At 31.6% G+C, this 23,892-nt stretch overlaps 3 protein-coding genes across 4 annotated transcripts; 1 reads left to right on the top strand and 2 right to left on the bottom strand.

Moving 5' to 3' along the window:
- The first annotated feature begins 7,910 nt into the window (after positions 1-7,910).
- LOC105791661 (protein RGF1 INDUCIBLE TRANSCRIPTION FACTOR 1) lies at positions 7,911-9,625 on the top strand. 2 transcript variants are annotated; one of them, XM_052634402.1, is made up of 5 exons: positions 7,911-8,019; positions 8,190-8,366; positions 8,443-8,517; positions 8,866-9,006; positions 9,093-9,625. In XM_052634402.1, the coding sequence occupies exons 1-5, from the start codon at positions 7,936-7,938 to the stop codon at positions 9,405-9,407; spliced, it is 792 nt and encodes a 263-aa protein (XP_052490362.1). In that variant the 5' UTR covers positions 7,911-7,935; the 3' UTR covers positions 9,408-9,625. The 2 variants fall into 2 exon arrangements, with proteins under 2 accessions (XP_052490362.1, XP_012475300.1); XM_012619846.2 differs by having other exon boundaries at positions 7,925-8,083.
- Positions 9,626-17,678: 8,053 nt separating this feature from the next.
- On the bottom strand, positions 17,679-19,519 carry LOC105791662 (root meristem growth factor 10). Its single transcript, XM_012619847.2, has 2 exons — positions 18,460-19,519; positions 17,679-18,348 (listed from the first exon to the last, which is right to left on the bottom strand). Exons 1-2 carry the CDS (start codon positions 18,586-18,588, stop codon positions 18,046-18,048), a joined length of 432 nt encoding a protein of 143 aa, XP_012475301.1. The 5' UTR covers positions 18,589-19,519; the 3' UTR covers positions 17,679-18,045.
- Positions 19,520-20,110: 591 nt separating this feature from the next.
- Positions 20,111-22,465, bottom strand: LOC105791663 (autophagy-related protein 8f). The gene is made up of 6 exons (XM_012619848.2): positions 22,300-22,465; positions 21,932-21,984; positions 21,803-21,858; positions 20,803-20,855; positions 20,503-20,621; positions 20,111-20,402 (listed from the first exon to the last, which is right to left on the bottom strand). Exons 2-6 carry the CDS (start codon positions 21,966-21,968, stop codon positions 20,314-20,316), a joined length of 354 nt encoding a protein of 117 aa, XP_012475302.1. The 5' UTR covers positions 21,969-21,984; positions 22,300-22,465; the 3' UTR covers positions 20,111-20,313.
- Between the last annotated feature and the right edge of the window lie 1,427 nt (positions 22,466-23,892).

A 23,892-nucleotide genomic window follows, 5' to 3' on the forward strand; every position in this document is an offset into this window, starting at 1 on the left:
CCGAATTAATTGAATTAACCGAATTGAATCACTACATAATTAAAAATATTACATAAGTCTTTGAATCACTAACATTACATAAGTCTTGAAATTAACACATAATTGAAATGTAAGTCTTTAATACTCTCCATTTGTATCCATTTCTTCTCTCCAAAAGATCTCTATTTGCATTAAACCTACAAAAAAAAACATGTGCAAAAATTTAGCATATAATAGAAATATACGCATTTAAAAAATCAAATAATATAAACAAATGAATAGATTATAAGTTAACAAGAATAAAATTTTTATTTTTATTTATTAAGTTATTTGTAATTTTTATGATTGGGTTGGGTTGGGTAATTAGGTTTGGTTGGATACTTGGGTTTGGACTGAGTTTAGGTGAATAGTGGGCCTATTTATATATTATAATTTTATTTATTAATTTTTTCTGTTAAACTGAAAAAGTTTGGTTAACCCACCAGTTTCTAACCGAATTAACCGTTAACTAAAAAATTAAAAAATAATTAACGGACCCCTGACCGAAAAAATTCGGTTAACCGACTGATTAACCGAATTCGGTCAGTTAACCGAATTTTTTCGGTTTTACCCAAATTTTGCATAGCCCTAACAATCATACCATATGGACTTACCTAATTAAATCAGAAAATAAGTTGAATATACACAGTTTTGTTCAATTCCTGATCGATACGATAATTCATTTTAATTTATCAATTCCAAATAGTTTATAACATCCTACTAAATGCATGAATCAATCCAATTTTCAATTTTTGAATGCCCTTAAAGTTTTTCATTTTATTCAATTTAGTTCTTAAAACTAAAATTGCTATTACTTTCAAATTTGAGCTTCGATTTCAAGACTGTTCTCAATTTCATCCTTCTATAGCCCTCTATTATAAAAATTACAAAAATATTATACCAATTTCAAAATGCACTTTAGTCCCTATGTTAAAAAAAACCTAGCAATTCAACTTTATAAAGTAGTCTTTTCACTTCTAAGCTTAAAATCTAACAATTTAATACCAATTTCATTAAGCATTCAAAAGCTTAAAATCAAGCTCTTACAACCTCAAAAATATAAAATTATAAGAAAAAGACTTAATTGAACACACCAATTTTAGGTCAAAAGACTGAAGCTTTTGAAACCCTAATTTTCTTTTCAAATTCGGGGAAGAAAAAGTTGAATAGAAACATGATTTTTTTTCATTTTATTTTATTATTTATAGCTAGATTAATAATTAACAAACCATGATTAACTTACCTTACCTTTAATTAATGCTTTCGATATTCTTCCTCAACATAAAGATGATTTGCCAAAGCCTCAAGAGATATTTCCTCTTTCTTATGTTTGAGACTTTTTTTAAAGTCTTTCCGAAATGGATGAAGTTTGTCTATAATGGAGGTACAATAATCATTTTGTGCATTTTCATATAATATTGCTTAAACTGATTCAACAGTTTTTCAATATCATGAAATTGATTCTTAACAGAATGACCATCAATCATTTGATAATTATTGAAAAAACTAACAAGAAATTTCTTACTTATAGCATTTTTATCATGTACCTTGTCTCCAATTTGTCTCATAGTTTCTTATCAGTGACCTCGTTTTGGTAGGTGTCGAACAAACCATTGGATAAACCATAGTTCTTTCGTGGTGACCTCGTTTTTGCCTTTCTTGGATTGTATCGACAAATTTGTTTTCATTCTCTTCCGATCTTGGAGTATCCAAAACATAAGCAATCTTCAAAGTTGATAGTAAGAAGTGCATCTTTTTCTGCCATCGTTGAAAATTGCCACCATCAAACTGGTCAAGCTTGACAAAGTTGGAAGCCAACTCCTTTTACGTTCCACTTTCATGTGTTGTAGTAGCTATGTAACACGCCTAACCCGTATCCTTCTCGAGAATAGGGTTATAGAGCATTACCGGAGCTTACAAATTAATTTTCAGACATTTCATTTCATCAAGCATTCATATTTATGACCAATTAAAATCAAAACATTTATGAGCTAACATTAACCAATTTAACTTATACAAGTCATTATAACCAGAATCAAATCATCCAAAATTACCAATAGAACCAATGGATAATGTGATATATCTCCAACAAGCTTCCAACCCAATCGAGCTTCCGACAATCATTTAAATGCATCAAATAATTATACATATTACCAATAATAATTCGATTCCAATAATAAAACACACACACACACACACACACACACACACACACACACATATATATATATATAATATTCATTACCAAATAGCATTCACTTCAATTAAAATTATATAGAATATAGCTCATACGAGCTCACCAGACTAAATTGCAGAAATACCAAAATTTAGGGACATTTTAGAAATTTTCTAATTTTCTCATATTTCCACCCAATATTGTTCTAAATTTCATCCAATTTTGTAATTTAGATAAATAACCAATCCATTTCATGCAATTTGGTCACTTTTTGACATTTTTACAAATTTACCCTTAAAGTTTCACATTTGTTCAATTTAGTCCCTGAACCTAAAACATGTAAATTGGTCATTTTTAATGAAAACTCATGCTAGTTAAATAATCATATATTTTCCTCCTCCTCCTCTCTATTCCACATCGTTAATGTATATAACATGCTTATAGGTAACATTATCTATAATTTCACCATTTACTTATATATATTCATTTAAAGCTGTCCACTTGAGTCGTAGTCACTAAATTATTTATATCTTGAGATACAGAACTCCAAATTAAGATCTGTAAATTTTATCTGAAACTAGACTCACATATGTTCTTACCATAAAATTTTCAGAATTTTTGTCTTAGCCAATAAGTACAGTTTATTCTTTAAAGTCATCCCTATTCTGCTGTCTAACAGTTCTGACCCTTTTTCACTAAAAATTATTTATCTCCTCGTACAGAACTCTAATGATGTTGCCGTTTGTTTCTATTGAAAATAGACTCATTAAGTATTTAAAAATATAAATTTAAGCCTCTAATTATTTTTATCCAATTTTTTATGATTTTCCAAAGTCAGTACAGAGGAACCCGAAATCATACCTTGTCTCACAAAATTTATTATATCTCATGATTTACAATTCTATTGCTTACACCGTTTCTTCTATAAGAAACTAGACTCAATAAGATTTAATTTCATCTTTTATTCATCCTATAATTCGATTTCCAAAATTTATAGTTATTTTTCAAAGTTAACCTACTGCTGCTGTCCAAAACTGTTTTAGTGCAAAATATTGATTACTAACTTTATAACACCCTTATTTTCCTTCTCTACACTATTTCTCATCACTTTCTCTTATTTTCTCTTCACTAACATATCAAGAACATAAAACCTTATATAATAAAACCCTACATTAACATCAATTTCATACTTTTTCAATAATATCAAACTCAAAAATATATTGAAATCTTGATGCTCTTATCTTGCTCAATTGATTTCAATCTTTAACTTGATTTTCTCTCTCCTCCAGCCTCTATTTCTTCAATCTAACTTGATATTCTAGCTCCCCATAGTCTCCTTGTTATCTTTCTCTCTTGATGGATAAGGAAATTCTTTTGATTTTTAGGTGAAAATGGTAATTTTTTTGAAGGAAGGACCAAATTGTAAAGAAAGCAAAACTTTCTTTCTTTCTCTCTTCTCCTCACGTTGGATGCATAGAAGATGATGGGTTGGTTGGTTTTTTTTTCATCTTTCTTTCCACATATATATACTAAACAATAAAATAATAAAATAATAAATTATTATTTAAAAATCAAATTAAAATATTAATAAACTAATATTTATTTATTTATTTAATCTAAAATATCTCCAACATCATCATTATCTTCTAGATTTCTCTCTCTTCTAAATGACCATTTTGCCCTTCATGATCTTTTAAAATTTCATCCTTGAGTCATCACTTAATTTGGTAAAATTACGATTTAGTGCCTCAAAATTCTTCACCTTTTTCAATTTGGTCCTAATCCATCCATTTTTCTTAGTTTCTAGATCATTCCACCCTTAAAATATTTACACCTTTGGTCCTTCAACCTTTTTTATTTACACTTTAACCCCTCAAATTTTGAATATTTACTCTTGACCCACAAAACTTTTCTCACTTTTGCGATTTAATCCTTTCTTGAATTAATGTGTCATAATATACTTCCCAATGTTGACATAACTCAATATTACCCTTTTTATCACTTTATTTCCTTATTTTACTATACCAAGGATAATATCTTACTGTAGAAATTTTCAAAATATTACATTTGTGGTCCCAAAACCACTGTTCCGACTAGGCCCAATTTCAGGCTGTTACAAGCTATCATGGAAATGAATAGAATCTTGAAATTGTTAGTGCGGAACTTCGGTGAAGAAAATTTCGAGCACACGAACGGAACACGAACAACAACTTGAAACAAGGCTCTAATGTGTGTATCAAACCACTATGTTTAAGGTTTTATTTGCTCCCACCTATACTCGGTGTGCAAATGAATTTCAAGCAAATGAACATCGATGATACAATGAAGCTCGGTGACTATTTGAGTCTTGCACTAATGAAAATAGTCCACTAAGCACAATGCAGAGTATAATAAGAAAATCAATTTCTATAAAGAATTTCTGCAATAATTCTTTATAGAACAATTTAATAATTATAGAAGATGGAGAAAGAATAGGAAGAACCTTCTGAGAATTTTTTGGTATATATTCCAAATGAAATGCGACTCCTATTTATAGGAACTCTCATGTCTCTTCATAGAGGCATAACTTCAAATAAGTGACTTTTTTGAATAACCACATCTTTAAAAGAGACATAAATATTCAACTAATATCTCATAGTTATAATTCTTTGTCAAAAATCAAGTGATATAACTCTTGATCAATAACTAAAAGGCATTATACCCTTTCATTTATAATTATCGAACACTATAAATATTTGAAAATGTTCCAATATGATATATTATTAATTAATAACATTGCGAATCTATAAAATCATTGAATATAATTAGATAAATTAAAAATAACAAAATCCAAGTTTTTAATTAAATATTTTAAGTAAATATTTGAAAATTATTTTACTTTTTTTCATTACTTTTAAAATGTTATTTTATCCTCTCAATTATTTTAAAGATCAATAGATTTTTATTATAATTTAGATTACCTCTAATTTAATTAGTAAATGTGCACGTAAAACCACGTGCAATGCACGCGATATTGGAACTAGTGCATATATCAAATTAGGAGTTTGGAAAAATTGAACTAACAAAAATATCATTTATTTTTATTATATTATTAAATTCACATTTAAAAATAGTTATAATATTTAATTTAGAATTATTAGTTAAAAATTGAAATAAAATAGAAGTGATAACTATACATTTAAAAATTTAATAGTTGTGGTAATTACACATTTAAAATAATTATGATTTAAATTACAATTATTGATTAAAAAGTTGCGCTATTTCTAGAATAGAGTTATTACTTAATACAACTTTAAGCATAAAATATAGTGGAAAAAAGTTGTGATACTTATAATTATAATTATAGCTTACCAAAATTTTGATCTTAACAAAATTTGTGCTGATTTTATCATTTTTTTAAAGTTGGTTAATTTTATTGATGCAAAATAGAGTTATTATTTGAATAGAATTATGAGCATATTAACTATGACTTAATTGATATTATAGTTAATTAATTATTATTGTGCATTTTAATTATTATTTGAAAATTTTTATTATAATATCTGAAATAAATAATTAATTATATAAAATAATTTAAATAAGAAATATTAATTTATTCTAACCAGTGCAATTAAAACTATAGTATTTTAAAAAATTAATTAAATATTAAAGGTGTAAAATCATTTGCAAGTCACATAATTAATCAGAAAGCTTCGTATTAATTTTTAAAAAATCAGATGAAAAGATTGGCAAATCTTGATATATGGGCAATGAAGATTTAGCGTAGCACCCTTGGATTCGATTTGAAAGTTGGAGTACTGGCTTCTTATTTCGTGTCAAATGGCAAATGCCACACCTAAAGCATTCAAGATTTATTTCCACGTATTATAAACATAATTTTGTTTTGATAAAGTCGGTGATTCAGCAGCTTGTTAGCTAAAAATGCTTTTAGTTTTACGCGGACAACTAGAAAAAAGCAGAGCTTTAGAGCTCATAAATAGAAAGGCTTTAACAAAATGTGAAGAGAAAGAAAGATTATTGCTTCCGGATAGGAAATTTAAATAAAAAAATTAATGTGTAAAGCCCCCAATAAGTAAGGGAGGATCATGTGCAGTTAATTGGGGAGATTATTTATATCAGGTCTTTTGCAAAGGGAAGAAAAATGGTAAAGGTTTGGTGAGAATTTGATGAATCATTATTTGTCTAGGTATATGGAGAAGATAAATATGAAAATGGTGTTGAAAAACATTAGCTGAAAAGGCTAGTACAAATAGTAAATAATAGAAACAAAAGGACCTGATGATGATGATGATGATAAGGGGGAGGGTTTAACGCTGCATTGCTCAGTGCTGGCCGCTGCAGTTGGGGCTGGCTGCTATTTCGTACCATTTTTTTTTTTTTGATGCCATCTCTCTCCCAAAGTCCCGTAAGGCCGTAACCCTCACTTTGTTTTTTCTTTCTTTCCTCAAGTGACCTAAAACGCCTTCCAACGATCTATAATGAATTAATAATAATACCTCGGCAACCTTGTTTATTGCAAGTAATGGGCTTGTTTATTATGTTTTTATTCAGATTGTGGTTTGGTCCATTTTGAGAATGAATTTCAGTGCTTAACGGCATAGTAGGCAGACAAAAATTCTTTTCTTTTTTATCATCAATGATAGCAAAATCACTATTTAGTTGAGCTAATCCCGGTGGTTGAAGGAAATGCATATTTAGATTTGTGAAAACACTGTTGAGAACTGTGAAATTTGCAGAGACCCCATCAAAGTCTTTTATTGTGTTGTAAGGGTGAATATATATGTATCAGCAGCCTATGACTGCATGACCAAGGGGTTCATGCATGTATCTAAATTCCATAAAAGCAAATTATTTTTTGAGGGGGAGGGGGGTCACTTTCTAAATCCCAATACCACTTGCAACTTTTCTTTCACCGTTTTCCACCGAGAACTGAGAAAAAGTTGGGTGTTTCTGGTCTTGTCATTTTGCACTTAGCACAGGAAGAGAGAGAGAGAGAGTGTGTGTGTGGCAGGAAGGAACTCAACCATTCACAAAGAACCAAATGGTTAGGTTTTTAGGGTTTTGGGGACATGGGTTTTTAGTAATCAGCAATTAGAATAAGAAAGAAAAAGTGGTCAAACTCTAATATGGGTCCATGAATTATATGTAAGATGCAAATTTTAGTCATTATATCTTTTCAATTTTGAAATTTAGTTAGGATTCAAATAGTAATGGTTAAATTTATTAAGTTAAATTTGTATTGTACATAAGTTGTAGATTTAATAGTTGTTTTAATATTTATACTTTTCAATTTTAAAATATCAAATACAAATTTAAATGATAGTCGTTAAATCTATTAATGTAGCTATCATGTGAGTATTATATAGAACTAACTACTTCACATGATATTATGTATGTAATAATATATTTTTCGTATAAAATTTCGGAAAAATTCACTATTTAAATTAAGACTAAAATTTAAATAAATAAATTAAAGTGGTATAAGCAGTAATAGCAATATTTGACAAATAAAAAGAAAAACTGGCGTCCCATTTTGATGTATTATCAGTTTATCACTATTCTATTACTTATGGTTTCAATGTCCAGCCTTTCATTCATTCTAGTCCTGGCGTCCCATTTTCCAAGCCCCGCCTGTAATTAAAATATTCATTTCTTTTGTAATCTTTGTTTTACACTATAGTAGACTACATTGACGTACCAAAAATATATATATATAGAAAAAAGACAGTGCACCTCTTTAAATGTGGCCAACCCACCCCCCAGTAGCAGCAGCAGTTTGCCAGACGCCGTTTCTCTCTCTCTCTCTCTCTCTTTCTGCAATAATGGTGAGTCCACCATTTTCTTCATAAGTCCCTCTCTTCTTCAAAATTCAAACCCAAGAAAACCATGGTAACTGTTTCCTTTACTTTCCATTTTTTAATTTTTCAATTCTTGGGTTCATCTCACTTAAGCTAATTCAATTAGGGTTTTTTTTTTTTTGCTTTTGTTTTTGCAGCTGTTTTCTTCACATCTACCTCGTTGGCTTCAAGTTCTTCTTACTGAGAAATTCTTCAACGCTTGCATAATTCATGAAGATGCCAAGAAAAACGAGAAGAATATATATTGCTTGGACTGTTGTATCAGTATTTGCCCTAACTGCTTATCCCCTCACAGCTCTCACCGCCTCTTACAGGTTCCAACATCTTTCAATTTTCTTCTTCTTCTTCCTTCCAATTCTTCATGAAAGCATGATTTCATGTTTTTTTCAGATAAGAAGGTATGTCTATCATGATGTTATAAGGCTGGATGATGCAACCAGATTAATGGACTGTGCTTTTGTCCAAGTAAGTCATAATTCAGACATTCAAAAAGCATGTTCTTTTGAAAACCCTTTTTCTTTCTTTCTTTCTTTTTTGGTTAATTGAATTACCCCTTCACTTTTTTTTCTATGCATGCTTAGATATTCATGAAACTGTTGATTTATTCCTAATGAAAAAACGAAGCCTTTGCTAGGAAATTCGAGTCATGTAATCATTTCATTTGAGCATTGATTATCATCCATCTTACTGTATACTTAACCAACTGATAAAATAACAGTGAAATTTCCAGAAGAAAAAAAAAGTGTCTGAATTATGAAAGAATATTTCGTTATTGTTCAATGATACTCACTGCTTCTCCATTTTTATATTTAGTCATACATAACAAATAGCGCAAAAGTGATATTTATAAACCAAAGGCCACAAACAAGACAGTTCAGAGGCTCCGGCAACTTCTGCAATACCTGCGACAGAAGCCTGCAAGACCCTTATCTCTTTTGCTCTCTCTCCTGCAAGGTTCCATTTTTTCTTCTTTTTTAATCGTATAATTCCATAAACACCATCTCTCAACACCATAAAAAAAAACCTTTTTTTCCAAGCAGGTTAATGATCTGTTAAGAACAGAAGATGGGGTTTCAAAGTTCCTGTTCGAGTGCAATTTCTTACCTTTACCAGAAGCGGGTTCGGAGGATTATGGTTTGGTGACACCGGACTCAGTCCTTGAACCATCTGGTTCGACCGGGTCTGGTGGGTACGGGGAAGTGTCACTCACATCCACTGCTACGACGGAAATTGTGAGAAAGAAGAGGAGTAGCTTAAAAGCATGTCGACCGACATGCCCTCCGACAGTATCCGAAGTTTCGGGAAGTTTGATGAACCGGAGAAAGAAAACTCCCCAACGAGCTCCACTCTATTGAATTTGTTCGCCTAAGGAAATGAAAGCATAGAAAGATAGAGAGAGAGGTAAGGGAGATTGGGACATTGTTGGTATTTTAAAATTTCATTTAAAAAGTCAAGTTACATAAGAAAAATGATTGCCCCAAATCCCATTTTGATCATGTAAAACTCTCCTCTCCTAGTGCAATTTATTATTTTTTCTCCCTTTTACATAGTTATATTATATTATTGTGAGTAATACTTGTATTATTCCGTTATTACCCTTTTTCTGCTCTACATTTTATTTTAGGTGGAGATAATTAAGGAAGAGTAGTAAGTGATATGTGTAAATTACAAATCCAGAACTGTCTCTTTCTGGTTCTTTTTCATGGCTTTATCTTTTTGGTTTCCTTGGACAGAATAGGGTCATTTGCTATTCTTTACTGTTTCCCATCCCCAATGTCTTGACTTGACTAGTCTAATATACTAATTTTGCTTGGAACTTGATATACATTAATTTAGTGATTAATAATATATACTTTATTTAGGGTATCTTCTTTTCATCTATATATATTTATAGAATTATTAGGCTTGCTACTTTGAGATATGTGTAGACCACTCCCTCTACAGTTTCTTCTGCTTAAAAAGAGAAGAGATATACTGTTTTTACTTGATTCTTTTCCTTTTTAATTATTGGGGTTACAGATAAAAGGATAGCTTTTCATAAAATTTTCCAGGAAAAACTTAAGCTTTTTACAGTGCAATAGTGTATTACCCACCTTAGTCGCTTTTTAGTTCAATAGTCATTTCCATTGTGTCAAACTTTTCCTTTTTCCTATCCCTCTTTTCTAAAAAGGTAGCCAAAAAAACAGGTTTTTGTTTCTGGCTCTTCCATTCAAGATCTACGGCTAGATTGTTGACAAATTTCTCATCCACATAGCAGCAATGTTTTGCCATGCAAATAAGCTTAGCAAAAATATGAAATGCGACATCATTGTTTCAGACTTTAAATTTAATCGGGACTTCTGTAGACCAAAAAGAACATATAATGAGACAAGTACTTGGACAGGCAATAAGAATGGTGAGGTAGGTGTCAAGCATGTTCCTCCTGCAATGCTTTCTACAAATTCCAATGGACCCTTCAATAATGTTGCAAGTTATCCATACTTCTCTAATTTTAGCCATTTTCAATATAGAAAAGAATGAACAGAAGAGACAGTAATGGCCATTATCTGGTTCTCTTTCCTCAAAATGTTACACCTTAATCCATATCTTTACACAATATATAAATAATGACTAGGACAAAAAAAGAAAAATTTTGAAGGTTCATGAGGATGTTGGGAAAAATGTCGTTGAGAAATGAAGGGTGTATAGTGTAGTAGATAGGAGGGCTTTATTTGGTCACCTGAAGCAAGGACAAGTGTTTGGCATTTATTGATCCTCCCCAGCTGTGGGTTTCCGCCACGTATGAGGATGTGTATTGGCTCTTTGTCATTATCTGCACCCTGCAAATTAATACACAAGTTATATAGCTTTTATCAGAACAAGCTTTGAATTTTGAAGCATGCATTGACGACCTTTGTATTTAAAGAAGCAAATAAAAATCATAGTGTTTCAATTCCTTGGCTTTTGTATAGCATAAATAAAATGGTCCCCAAAATGGCTACCATTCTTGCTTGCTCTAGCTTTTGCTTGCACAAGTGATACAGTTCATCACCATCAATCTCATGTTTGTAGCAAAATTTATGTGCTGCTTCTTCTCTGCCTTGTATTGTAAATGCCATTGCTTGGCGTTGTTGATTGTTCAAAATCTCTGACAGGAAAAGGAATGAAGAGAGGGAATCAATTTTCTTTTCCTTCACACAATCTAAAAATGGGTCCAGAAGTTACAGTAAGGTTGCCTTCGCATCGGCTGCCGTGTATTCACTATGGACCAAAGTAGGATAAAATGGATTATTATTTCACAATTTCTCTCAACACACCCTTTTCCTTTACCTTTTGTTTTTCAAAAATAAAAAATAAAAATCACTGTTATTGTATAACCTAATTGTATAAGGCCTGGTCAGCTCCCACCCACTGTGTCTCCCTCTGCTTGCCTCAAGTGGCTAACCTGCACACTCACAAACCAAATCTGTGTACATACTTGTTTATCAGTTGTTGATGGATCTTGAAACCTTGGGCTTGATCCCCATGGTTCACTCTTAACCCTTGTTATGGGATGGCACTTCCTGCATGGCAACTGAACATCCCCTCAATATGCTGCAAAGTTATTAGTATTTAGTACCCCCATCAACGGTCAAATTTGGTGTTGCTTTAAAATCTCATCCATTGTTTGTTGGCCACTACAAGCGTTTAAAATTTTGAGTTAAAGGGCACATATTATATATGTACATTTTATGGACAAGTACCGAGTGGAAGAAACTGCTTGCCACATCCTGACAATATGAAATGACCTGCTACCCATACAAAGAGTCAGACAACCATGACAATGATATACATAGAATACAGAGCACCAGTGGGGAGAAATACCATATGTATCAGAAAAAGGTTATGGAGAATATTGGGAGCTAGGTTAGACTAAAACAATGCATGCAATTGCTGCGGTGCAAACTGATGTGTTTTAATGATCCCTGTTATGGAACTGAAACCCATCTTTTGCCTTGAGCTTCCCATTGCATTTCTAGATGACACACACATCCCTCCCAGCTGCTACCTCAATTTGTCAAGAAATTTACTAAACCACTTAAAAACTAACCCCCCCTCCCTTCCAAAAACAAAAGAATCCCAAGAAAAATGTTACCCTCTTTATCTGCTTTGCATATCAAATTGTGGGTCCCGGATGGCTTCAGGTAGATTTAGCTGATACAAAGAAGATGACATTGCATCTTAACCCTGAACAAAAGCAACATCCTCACGCTATATCACATGTGAAAATATCTTAAAGTTTGATGTACAGAGTTCTTAATACGTTCAAATTTGAAGCATATTCGTAGCTATATAGTCTTTATAAATTCTACTGCTATTAACAGTGGGTTCTAGATAGCTTCTATTCATCCAGTTTCATATGCTAGTCCGGGACACTAGAAATACAAGATGCAATTCAACATTCATTAACCAAAGGCAGTTCAGTGAGGTTTCAGAAGAATGATGAAACGGTAATGTGCATTTCGAGTCTCACTAATGCCACCGAGGTGATAAGTCTCGGAAAATTTTAAATATTCCCCAAAAAATAAATCCCACATTCTTTATGAAAATCTTGAGACTCTTGTTTATAATTCATCATATTTCATTGAACTAATATAAAATGATTTGAGAGGGTGGTTGCCTAAACTAGGCTTAAAAGATTAATATGATGTTGTGTGCAATAAATCACCATGTTTAGCCCTTTTGTTTCTGGATTTTTTTTTTGATTAGGCACAATTTGGCGAATAAAAAACTTTAAACATTTTTTACAACTATTTTTGACTAAGTTATTTTTAAACAGCAAAATTCCTATAAATACCATCGTTCATTTTCACTCCAAATACACTTTAAAAGCTCTATCATTCTTCTCTCCTTCGTCCTTTCCATCATTTTGAGATTGTTGAGTCATTTTTTAGTGTGGTTTATTGTTGATTCCTACTCCCTTTTTATAATTGAAAAGTTTGTTGAATCCTGAAGGTTACGTTATACGATAAAATATCATTAAGGATAGTGCCCAGCACACCTTAAACTATTCAACTCGTATTCTTGATTCATCAACTTGGTGCAATATTTGCCAACAATTTAATGATATTTTCATACTTAGATGTTGTCTACACTATCGATACTCGTGGTCATTATTGCCATGATGCTATTTGTATATCATTTAAAACCCTTAATCTATTAAGTTAGAATCAAATTGAATATCTTTAAAATATTTTTAAGTGTTATGAATACTTGAAAATAAGTTTTCAAAATACTTTGAATTATTTCAAATATTTTGAATAAACCTATAACCCTTTAGAAGTGTTTTAAAATGATTTTCAAGTAAATTTTTAGATGAAGTATCAATACCTTAGCTTATGGTATCAATATTTTTCTCAAACAATCTCTAAAACAATTTTTAGAGGGATAAAGTATTGATACCTAGACTTTTGGTACATTGATAAGGTAACGATACCTTGGCAAGTTAATAGTCACATCACTTTCTAGATGGGCAAATTATCAAAACCTATTCTTGAGGTATTGATAGCTTGCCCCAAAGTATCAATACCATAGCTTGGTGTCTATACATGCCCCAAAGTATCAATACCATATCTTGGTGTCTATACCATATTGTTTCTAATGATTATTTGCTTGGAGTATCAACAGGGGTGAAGCCAAAAAAAAATTTTAGGAGGGGCTAAATTAAATTTTAAATTTTAATAGCCTATATCTTTATAATTTTTAAAGGATTAACTCAAATTTTTATTATTTTTAGGGAGGCAAAGTGCAATTTTTCCTTTACTAATTTAAAATTTTAAAATTTCTAAAGAGTCTAAATGGATAATTTTCCATTTTAAGGGGGCAGGGTCCCTACCAGGCCCCTAGATACGCCACTGAGTATCAACACCTTCTTTATGGGTATTGATGAGTGAAAATTTGATATATGTAAAGATGATTCTTTCATACTTACTTTAGTGTGTTTTCGAGTAAAACTAAGTCTTTTTAGGTGTTTAATAGTTTGCGTGTCGAAATTAGGTCTTGTTGTGTATTTTTTTTTTGTGTTTAATATACTATTTTTAATGCTATTTTGATTTTAGGAAGAAAATGATGCTTAAAAGTGTTAAATGCTTATGTAGGCGACGCATTGATACCCAAGTTGCAAAAAGGCTTTTAAGGCACAAATAAATTGCTCCAAATGACTAGTTTTCCTTTCAACAACTCCAAAAAGCTAAAAATCAAAGAGAAACTATAAATAAGGTCTCCAAGCACTCTGATAAAGGCAAGAGAACAATTACCAAAGATTTAGTGCTTAGATTTAAATGTTCTTACTTTCATTCTTCTCATACTAATACTTTGTATATAAACACTTGTTGAGTTTAATTTCATTCTTTATTCAAGTGTTTATTTGTAAACACCCACCTTAGAGTGGTCTTTATTGTTTATACCATAGTTGAGTCATAAAAAACTAGAGAGGTTTCTATCTTAGCCTTAGTAAAAGATAGGGAGTTGTACATGTTATACTTTATCATTGAAAGGTAACAATTTTAATAGAGAAAATTAGAAAAATCCTTAGCAAAAAGGGCAATCGAGAGTGGAACACTATAAATCTTTGTGTTGATTTAATTTGAGCTTTGCTAGCTTTATTTCAAGATTTTTTAAACACCAATTCCCCACTTGTTTTGAACTAACATTAAAAATTTGTTGGGGAAAGCCTCTTACATTTTTAGGTTTTATTCTATCCTTGAGAAAAGTTATTGTTAACTTTTCAAGCTTTGTCAGAAGCAGAAGGCATTTAAAAATATGGAGGAAATTTTAACTTTTCCAACAACCATGAAAAAGCTTGTGAAGAATAAGCCAATAATGTTGTATTTGACATCTATTCCACGTTCAATAAGTGCTGCCAGAGCGACCAATGTATTACTTGAGTAGATGTTTACATGAGAGTGAGTTGTCTTTCCTTGGTTTTTGCTACTTAGAAACTCTGATACGTCCTAGCTAATAAATTCATTATAGTAACCAAGTCCGATCCTATCAAATTCTTGCTCTCTAGACCAGCTCTATAAAGAAGAATAGCAAAATGGCTCCTTTTGCTTTGTTGGGTGAGTTGGACATTTCTGTTGCTCTATCAAAACCTATTTAGGCTTAAACACATTCAAACTTACTTGTTCACTTATCATCTCAAAATGGAGAAATGTTGAATTATTCTATGCCGAACGCATTCCATGAAGAAGTATGTTCAATGGGAATGGAAGCTACATTTTGATGGTTCTTCAACAACTTCAAGAGGAGGTGCAACAATAGTTTTAATCCCACTAAGTAGAGAAGTCAATTCATGAATTGAGAGTTTTGAGTTAATCTCCTTTCATTCGAGTAGAAAAGACATCTCCTTAGAAGGAGAAGCAAAAGAATTAGAGTGCTCCTTTCATATTTAAGTAGAGAACCTATTTTTCTGACCTTTAAATTAGATTTTCCTTGCACTAATAACCAATCCAAATATGAAGCATTGATCTTGGGTTTGCATACGACAAATGTTATTGGGATTAACAAAACTCTTGCTCAAGCTTTGTGGAAGATGTTTCAGAATGTAAGATTCGAGCATAACCCAAGATCAACAAATATGTATCTTCCTACTTTAGCTTCAAAAATTAACATTGAACCAAAATATTACTATGTCAGTGATAAAAAAGAACTCTAGAGAATTTATAATTAAAGTTTTGTTATATATACTAAGAAAGAAAAGAAAATAATTAGTTTTATGTTTATGGTCAAAATTCTCCCTCCTCTGTTTAATCAAAATGTCGAGGTACTCCCTCGAAACAAAGTATTTTGAAAAACGTTTTTAAAGACGTTGTGCCTTAACTGTCCAAAACATTGAAGCTACATTCTTGGACTGACTATTAGGACACTTGTTTAGGACACCATAAGTGTAGAAAGTTTGCTGGCATTTTTGGCTTAGTTTTCAATCAACAAATGATTATTTGATTAAAACAGTAAATTATTTTTACTTGGCTGAAGAATTTTATTTCAAATAGAAGGAGTGGTTGATTAAATGCAAACATTTTTCTTATCTGGATATATATATATGAAAGAATTTATGGGATAATTATTAGAAATAAATTTAGCTTTTAACAAAAAGTTATTGCCTATAAATAAACTGCATTTCCACCCATTTTTGTGCGGTTGATGGAGTGATTTTTGCTGGTTATTTGTTTTATCTTTACTTGATATTGTTGGAGAGTAAACTTTGTTGTAAGTGAGGTTGTTTCAATTGCAAGAGTAGAATAAACTTTAGCCAATAGATGATTCGAAAGATTATTGTACAAGGCTCTACGAAATAATATTGATGAATCCGAACCGTGTTAACAAATACCATGTATTGAATTTATTCATTGTGTTTTATAAATTATCTTGTTCCAACTTTGTTTTGAACATCAGTTCCCTTTTCAGAAATATTTAAAATTCCATCATTTTCAGTCCCATATATATAAAAGCAATTAAAATAGGCTTTTTCATAACAGTGGAGAAATAAAATAGCTTAATTTGTAAATTTATTTAAACGTGACGCCATTTTCTCGATCGGTTTCTCAATTTGAGAAATAAAATAGACGTATTTTATTTCTAGAATAAAATTTGTAAACACCTTGGTTTAACAAATATTAAATTTTATTACATTCGCATACGTGTCAATAAATGGAGCAATAATAAACTTGTATTCTAACACTATTTAATACATGTTCGACCCTTGGATTTATAGTTTTAATTATTTTATTTAAAGATGATATAAAAGTGAGAAAAGTAAAAGTGTCATCATAATAATTATAATTTAAAAAAAAGATATTTCTATAATTTCATAACTGAGTTCGTGACTCAATTAAGAGTGGCACCAATATAGTAAAGTGTTTAAAGGTAAGTAAGTATGTATACATTTGAACCACAAACAAACTTTTATGTGTATAATTACACCAAATCAAAGTTTTTTTCTATGGATATTTCATCTAAGTAACTAATTTTTTTACATTATATTATTATTTATCATTATATATATTTGTTGTGTTATATAGATGGATGAAGATGTTGAAAGAGGAATTATTAATCATAGATTATTTACGACCTTTCAAGGGATCGATCATGGTAGAACTTGTGCCCTTCACTTATCAAGAGGGCCCTTTTATCCTTCTTATTCTATTTAAAATGTTGAGTCTTCTTTTTATGCGTATGAACAATGGTCCAAACCTTTTATTTTTCTTTTCTCTCCATAAAAATGAATTTTTTTCTTAAATGGTTCGGCCTATTTGAGTATCAACAAATTAAATTGGATAACCTCCAATAAGATATAAAAAGTAATATATATGCATGTTAAATGGCATTTCTTGAAAACGAAATCATGAACCATTCGAGACCTACATTTTCAGTTGTCGGAACTTATTTCCGTTGTTCTCACTTTACCTAAACGCCATTTTTGGTTAGCTCAAAGTTTGATCATCAACGCTGTTTTTCCTTCACGGAAATTGCCAATTCAAGTGTAACTTGGCCAAAACTAATTTAATGACTGCCGTAGTATTCTGACTTGCATCTACCCACTACTATTCCGAACTGTTATATTTGCTTCATCTTTCACACCTAAACGAAATATAAAGAGAAAAGAATGGAGCAGGATACATACACACATATAATCAATAGTGGAAGTTACATGTAGTTTGAAAAGCTTAATGAAACATAAATATTTCTCTCCGAGGAACATATATATATGATCCATGATGAATATACACTAAATTTATAGAGGGGAAAAAAGGGCTTGTAACTCGTTATAATTCAGCACCCTATGTTATATATATGGTCATATATATAACTTGCATGCCTATGCTGGAAAGATCAACATTTGACTTGAGCCCTAATATTTATTAAAAGGCTCTTTTAACTCTATGTTTTGCAGTTCTTGCCGGAGCTGGTATCTTAGCTTTCTTTCCTCGACTCTCTGGACTAGCAAAGAAAATAAAACTTTTTTTTTTTATATCAGTTGTGATGAGGAGGATGTGTCTTTGGTGGTGAGTAATCCAAGTTAAAACCTGGATTTTTTTCGTCATGTTTCTTGTGAGGCACACGCCAAGAAACTGCAACACTTGGATTTTTTTTCTTCTCAATTTCTACTATTGTCTTATGGTACTTCACCTCAGCATCTTCCAGCTTTTGAGTGACATTATATCCATGAGATTCCTCGATGCTTTCTAATTTCATGGATCGGAGTTCCTTGGAAGAAGACGATTTCGCCTGTAATACTGCAACTGAGTTATTCTTTCGATCCTTCTTCATATCATTCTGCAAAACAAAAGGCCCCCAAACCCAAACGAAGTTAAATAATGCATGCGCACTATGTACAACAAAATAGCAAAACATTAAATGATGATTGTCATTGTATATTGGACCAACCTTGATGGAGAAGTGAAGTATATTATCGATCTTATGATGCTTACTGTCAACTGCAACAAGACGACGAGCACTGCACGCTTGCAGAGAAAGGCATAGAAGGAGAAGAAGAAAACAAGATGGGGTTGACATGTTAAGGCAAAGCAAGATGTGGTACTGGTAAGATCATCAAATGCAGCTATATCCTTCACTTAGAACATGCAGATGTATGAAGAGAAGCAACATATACCCCTCAGCAGGGAAATTAGAGAAGCAACATAAGAGCTTACTTTGGTGATTATATATCGGAAGGAAAAAGTATAAAAGGTAAGAAAATGAGAAGTAAGATAAATAAATTGAAGAAAGCTAATGCGTGCTTAGCTAGCTAATTGTGTGTTCCGAGGGACACTAGTTAAATCTCATGTCGTTTTTACTTCTAGTTAATTGCCTTTACCCACCATTTCATTCTTGGAAAACTTAAAACCGATGATATTCTAATGCTAAAACTAAAAAAGTGGGAACCCTTTTTAGATCTTAGTCGATAGATCTTGGAGAATGCTGCAATTAATGACTGAAATGTCCCTATATAACCCCTAAAGAAAACGAAAATAATAAGAAATATATGTTGTTAGCTTCTTTTTAGAACAGTTTTAAGAAGATCGATGTTGGAATTCATTGTGAAGTAGCGAACTCCATAAGCATGAAGCAATATTATGTGTAGTTTGCCAATGCCACATGCACTCACAGCCATTTGCAAGGCTCCAAAAAGATTGAACAGTGAATGTGAAAATACACGTACGTCGGTCCTACAAAGCGGATATGTGCGGGAGCGAGGTAGGACCATGCAACCAAGGAGACAAGGTTACATGGACCACCACCACCACCTCTTCCTTCATATGTTGCGCGAAACACAAGGGTTCCCCCCTTAACCGTCAACGCCGGCCATACAATCTGAGTTATTCAATTGCCACGTGGATTCAACCCCCCACCATGGCCGCCGAAATCCATTCCTTCCACTAGTGGTCCGACTCCTGGCAACGCCATTCTTAACCTTTTAAACCAACAGCATATCAAAGCCAAAAAGCAGGTCATCCCGAAATATACACGCTGAGAGAAACCCAACCCTGGGTGGGGATGATACAGAGATTAAATCTTCACATATTTCATTAATTCTCTTTAAAAATCCCAACTTCTTTTAATATTCAAATTTGATATATGAAGTTAAACCATCTTTATCTCTCGTTAACATAAAATGCTTTGGCATGACCTGCAGATAAACATTCTCGTGGTGAAAGCATGCATTGTGCCTTCATGTTTTGTTTGTATCATGCATTTGGAGTTTGAATGTTGGTGGTCTCGTGGGGGATGTTTATTTTTGTTGGGTTTAGAAGGGAGCGCCGGCGAGACAGGCTCGAGTTCCCAGAGGGATGGGGATTCGGGCAGGGGGCGTTGACAAATCGGATCCAATCGATATGTTTGGTAAAAGTCGAGCATTTTCGGTTGTCTCAGCCTCCCTTGTCTCCACGGCACCAATTTTATATTACTTATACGATGTGCCACTGTTCTCCATGTTAACTATAGTATGATTCAAATCCTCTGAACCAGGGGAATTGTCAAACATCAGCCATCAGTGAAACTAATAAATGGGTTGAATTGTCAACTTTTACGGACAAAGTTAAATAAAGGGTTATAACATTCTTCAATGAATTTGAGCAATAGTTCCGACATTTCAGATTGATATGGAATTATGTACGGAGAAACTATACACGTATAGGCATTCCGAGGAATCATATCATATATTAGGCAGAATGCCACAACTATTAATTTATTCAATTAAATGTAAACTATAGCATGGAAATAAGGTCCCAGCATGATCTGCTAGCCAAATGTATTTTCTCCACTGTATGTAACGTACAGAAATCCGTCTTCATCCTTTTTTTCATCATAGATAGTTGACATAATTGCTCCTGCATAACGGTGATGGCTACTTAGCATATAGAAATTGAAAAGGTGAATATATTAACGTATAACATTATTCAAAGAGAAGAAATTTGCAAATTTTAATACCGGTCGGTGGGAGGACACCGTCCACAAATATGAAGATAGCCTTTTCAGCGCTCAGTTTAATTCTCTTCCGGATTACATAGATGAACTGACCAACTGTGAGGTCGGCAGGGACCAAGTATCTGTAAATTATTTAAATCAAATCATCAAAAAGATATCCATTACCTATATTTCAGTTGTGCCAAAGGAAATTGATCAATGGACTTAAAATGCAACCATACACATGGTGGCTAGCAGTTGCTAATAAATAATAATGAATGATAACAAGGAATAAGGTAAACTTGGCATGAAAATGTTGCTTACTTCTTCTTATCAATGTTAGGAATATCACTTCTTTCTGCCTTCTCCACAATCACCTAAAAAGCACATGCGCAAACATCAATAGAAGCAAGATTGGGGTATTAAAATGTTATAAATTTCACTTTTGCCTTATGCAGGGATGAAAAGCCAAACGTGAATAAAATGTTTTTAGCAGGCTCCATTTAAACAATTGCACAGCTAAATTATGAAGTCTTTTTCTATTGATAACTCAATCTGGGATAAAGACATCGTCTATTCTACACTTTCAAGTTCTTGAGTTACAACCCTTCCTCCTTCTTAAGAAGTTTTTTTCTTTTCTAGACTTGACAGGGAGGGGCAGGGGATTTCAGGCTCAGGTTTATCTTTATTAAGCTTTAAAATAGAAAATGTATAGATCACACATACCATTCCAGACCATTAGCTGTTCTACTAATAGATATTGCTCTTAATCATCAAGTCACATCCACCAATAGATGAACATTGGTATTGGCAGGACTGAAATTGCTTTCTAGATATCGTGACAGAAATAGAACTCATCTATTGCTCATAATCATCAAGTCACTCAACAAAGTGTATAATCGATGTTAACACAATAGATATCAAAACGCCGCAAAGACACCACGACAAGTCTTAAGAAAAAACTCATCCATTAACATGTTTACTTAAAGCAAAAGTTAGACCAGCATTACAGGTGAAGGCAGTGCAAAGTCCTGATTTAGGCTCAAAACTCTAAAGCTCATAGACGAGAAAAGAACTTTTAACACAACAAAAACAAGACTTTTCAGTAAATTAGCCAATTGAATCATTTGATCCTTCGTTTGTGCAAAAATCAATTATATATATTAAAATGGATACCTAGAAAAAAAATTAAGAAGCAACAGAATGCACAAAGAATAGACAAGTGGTGGAACAATCATAATTATTCTTTAACATCAGCAAAGAAGAAAGGGAAAAAAAAAAGTCAAAAGGGTGGAAAAAGACAAGGGTAAGGATGAATTCTTACTGGAATTCTATCAGGGTATTTTCCCCTGATTCTGGCAGCCTCAGCACGCCTTTTCTCTGGATATTAAGAATCCATAAATTAATGAAAAGCAACCAAAGAATAGCTAATACATGATCAGCAGTAACATACCAAAATCATGCTCAATCTTGAAGCTGCTTTTAGTCATACCTGCTGATATATCACTGCAGAACCATCAGGATGTAAAGTCAACTAATACCCTATTTTTAGACCTTACCGCAGACAAAAACCACAAACTTTAAAGTAGGACAACAATTCAAATTCAAGTTAAGATATCCTTTAATTCCAAATTAAATAAAAAAGAAAGAAGAAAGAAGAATCCGATCATCATAAATTCAAGACAGTAAAGAAGAAGAAGAAACCCAAACCATATTTGATATTGAGAAACCAAAAGAACAAGAATTCAAGAATTATTTTTTTTTTTACCTCAGCAGATTGAATTGAAACAAAGAGATGAGATGATGAAGAAATCAACTAACCGATGGATGAGGTGCTGTTGTCTTGAAGATTAAGATGAATGGGAAGAGGTGTTTATTTAAGACTTGTTTTAGTTAGGGGGCATTTCTCCTCCAACTGGGCTAGGTTGCTAACCAAGTAACCGCCACGTCAGTCTCCTACGGTATTTGGATTTTCTTCAATACTTATCCAATCTTGGAATTGGATGACGCTTCCTCATTTCACTTCATTTTAGAATCCTCCTTGGTGAGCAAACACCTCATCTTCAACTCTGTTACTAAAATATAATTTTAAAATATATATATATATTTGGATTAATATGTTTATATTAGGCTTAAATATTAAAATATCTGTAAGAAACAAATTCAATAATCAATTGAGTTCCTCGACTATTGTTTTCTTTTGAAGTCCTTGACGAACCGTTAAGTATTGACGTGGTAAGTGATGTAATATTTGACATGAAAAATTTTATATGTAAAGAAAAGCTTACATGAAGGATTAATTAATTTTTAAAATTATTTTATAAGGTAATTGCTCATTTATTTATTTTAAGAGGACTTAAATGATTTCTAGAGATTATATAAAATTTTTAAAAATATAAAAATAATAAAATTTTATAAAAGGAGTAGTAATTTTATTTTTTATATTTAATAAATTTTAATAACTTGTATATATTTTTATATTTGTCTACCGTTTTATACTATTTTTGTAATTTTTAATCATTTTTAAAACTTTTTAATAAAATTACTAATGTTGCCCTTCATCATATATTAACTCATGGCTTACTCATTACCTTTCTTAAGCCACCAAATAGGAATCATCATGGACTAGTTTACCATTTAGGTTTAGAAGTACCGTGAAAAAAAAGTTTCAAAAAGTAGTTTTGGAAAGTTTAATAGTGTTTATTATTACTGTCAAAAATGTAAAATGTCAATTTTTAAACATGTTGTTGTAAAGTAGAAGATTTAATGAGCAGGTAAAAAGGTAGCTTCATTGAAAAGCACTTTCCAAAAACTAAAAGCTAATTTTTTTTGGCTTTTTGGTTTGGGATAAAAATTAAAATCCCAATTTAAAATTAAAGATTGATTTGAAAGCTATTTGTTTACCAATTTTTTTTGGTTGAAAAGTACTTTTCAACATTAATGGTTAACTAAGCCTATCTCAAACCTTTTACTTGACACTCTATACCAATTTGATTACCATCACAGTTCAAGCTCTCTATAAAATTTAATCCATACCTTTAAAATAACATAAAAATTCTTTAATTTTCCTATATATATTTTAATTTTTACAACTTTTTTATACTTTTAATAAAATTTTATAACTTTTTATTAGTTTTATAGATTTTTTATCATTTTAATTATTTTTATATAATTTCTAAAATTTTATAATATTTATATGATATTTTCATATATTTCATAACATATGTATAATATTTTAATTAATTTTGGATGTGAGTTCTACTTAATTTGACACTTAATTAATCATTTTCTATGTAGGTATGATAATTATCTAATTTAGTGGAAAATGAGTCAATATCTGAAAGTATGGAAAATTTGACACGAGAGCTCAAATTGACGATAAGACGAAAATTTAAGATTATTTCTATTAATATT

This window comes from Gossypium raimondii, chromosome 8, assembly GCF_025698545.1.
Source record: "Gossypium raimondii isolate GPD5lz chromosome 8, ASM2569854v1, whole genome shotgun sequence".
Taxonomy (NCBI): domain Eukaryota; kingdom Viridiplantae; phylum Streptophyta; class Magnoliopsida; order Malvales; family Malvaceae; genus Gossypium; species Gossypium raimondii.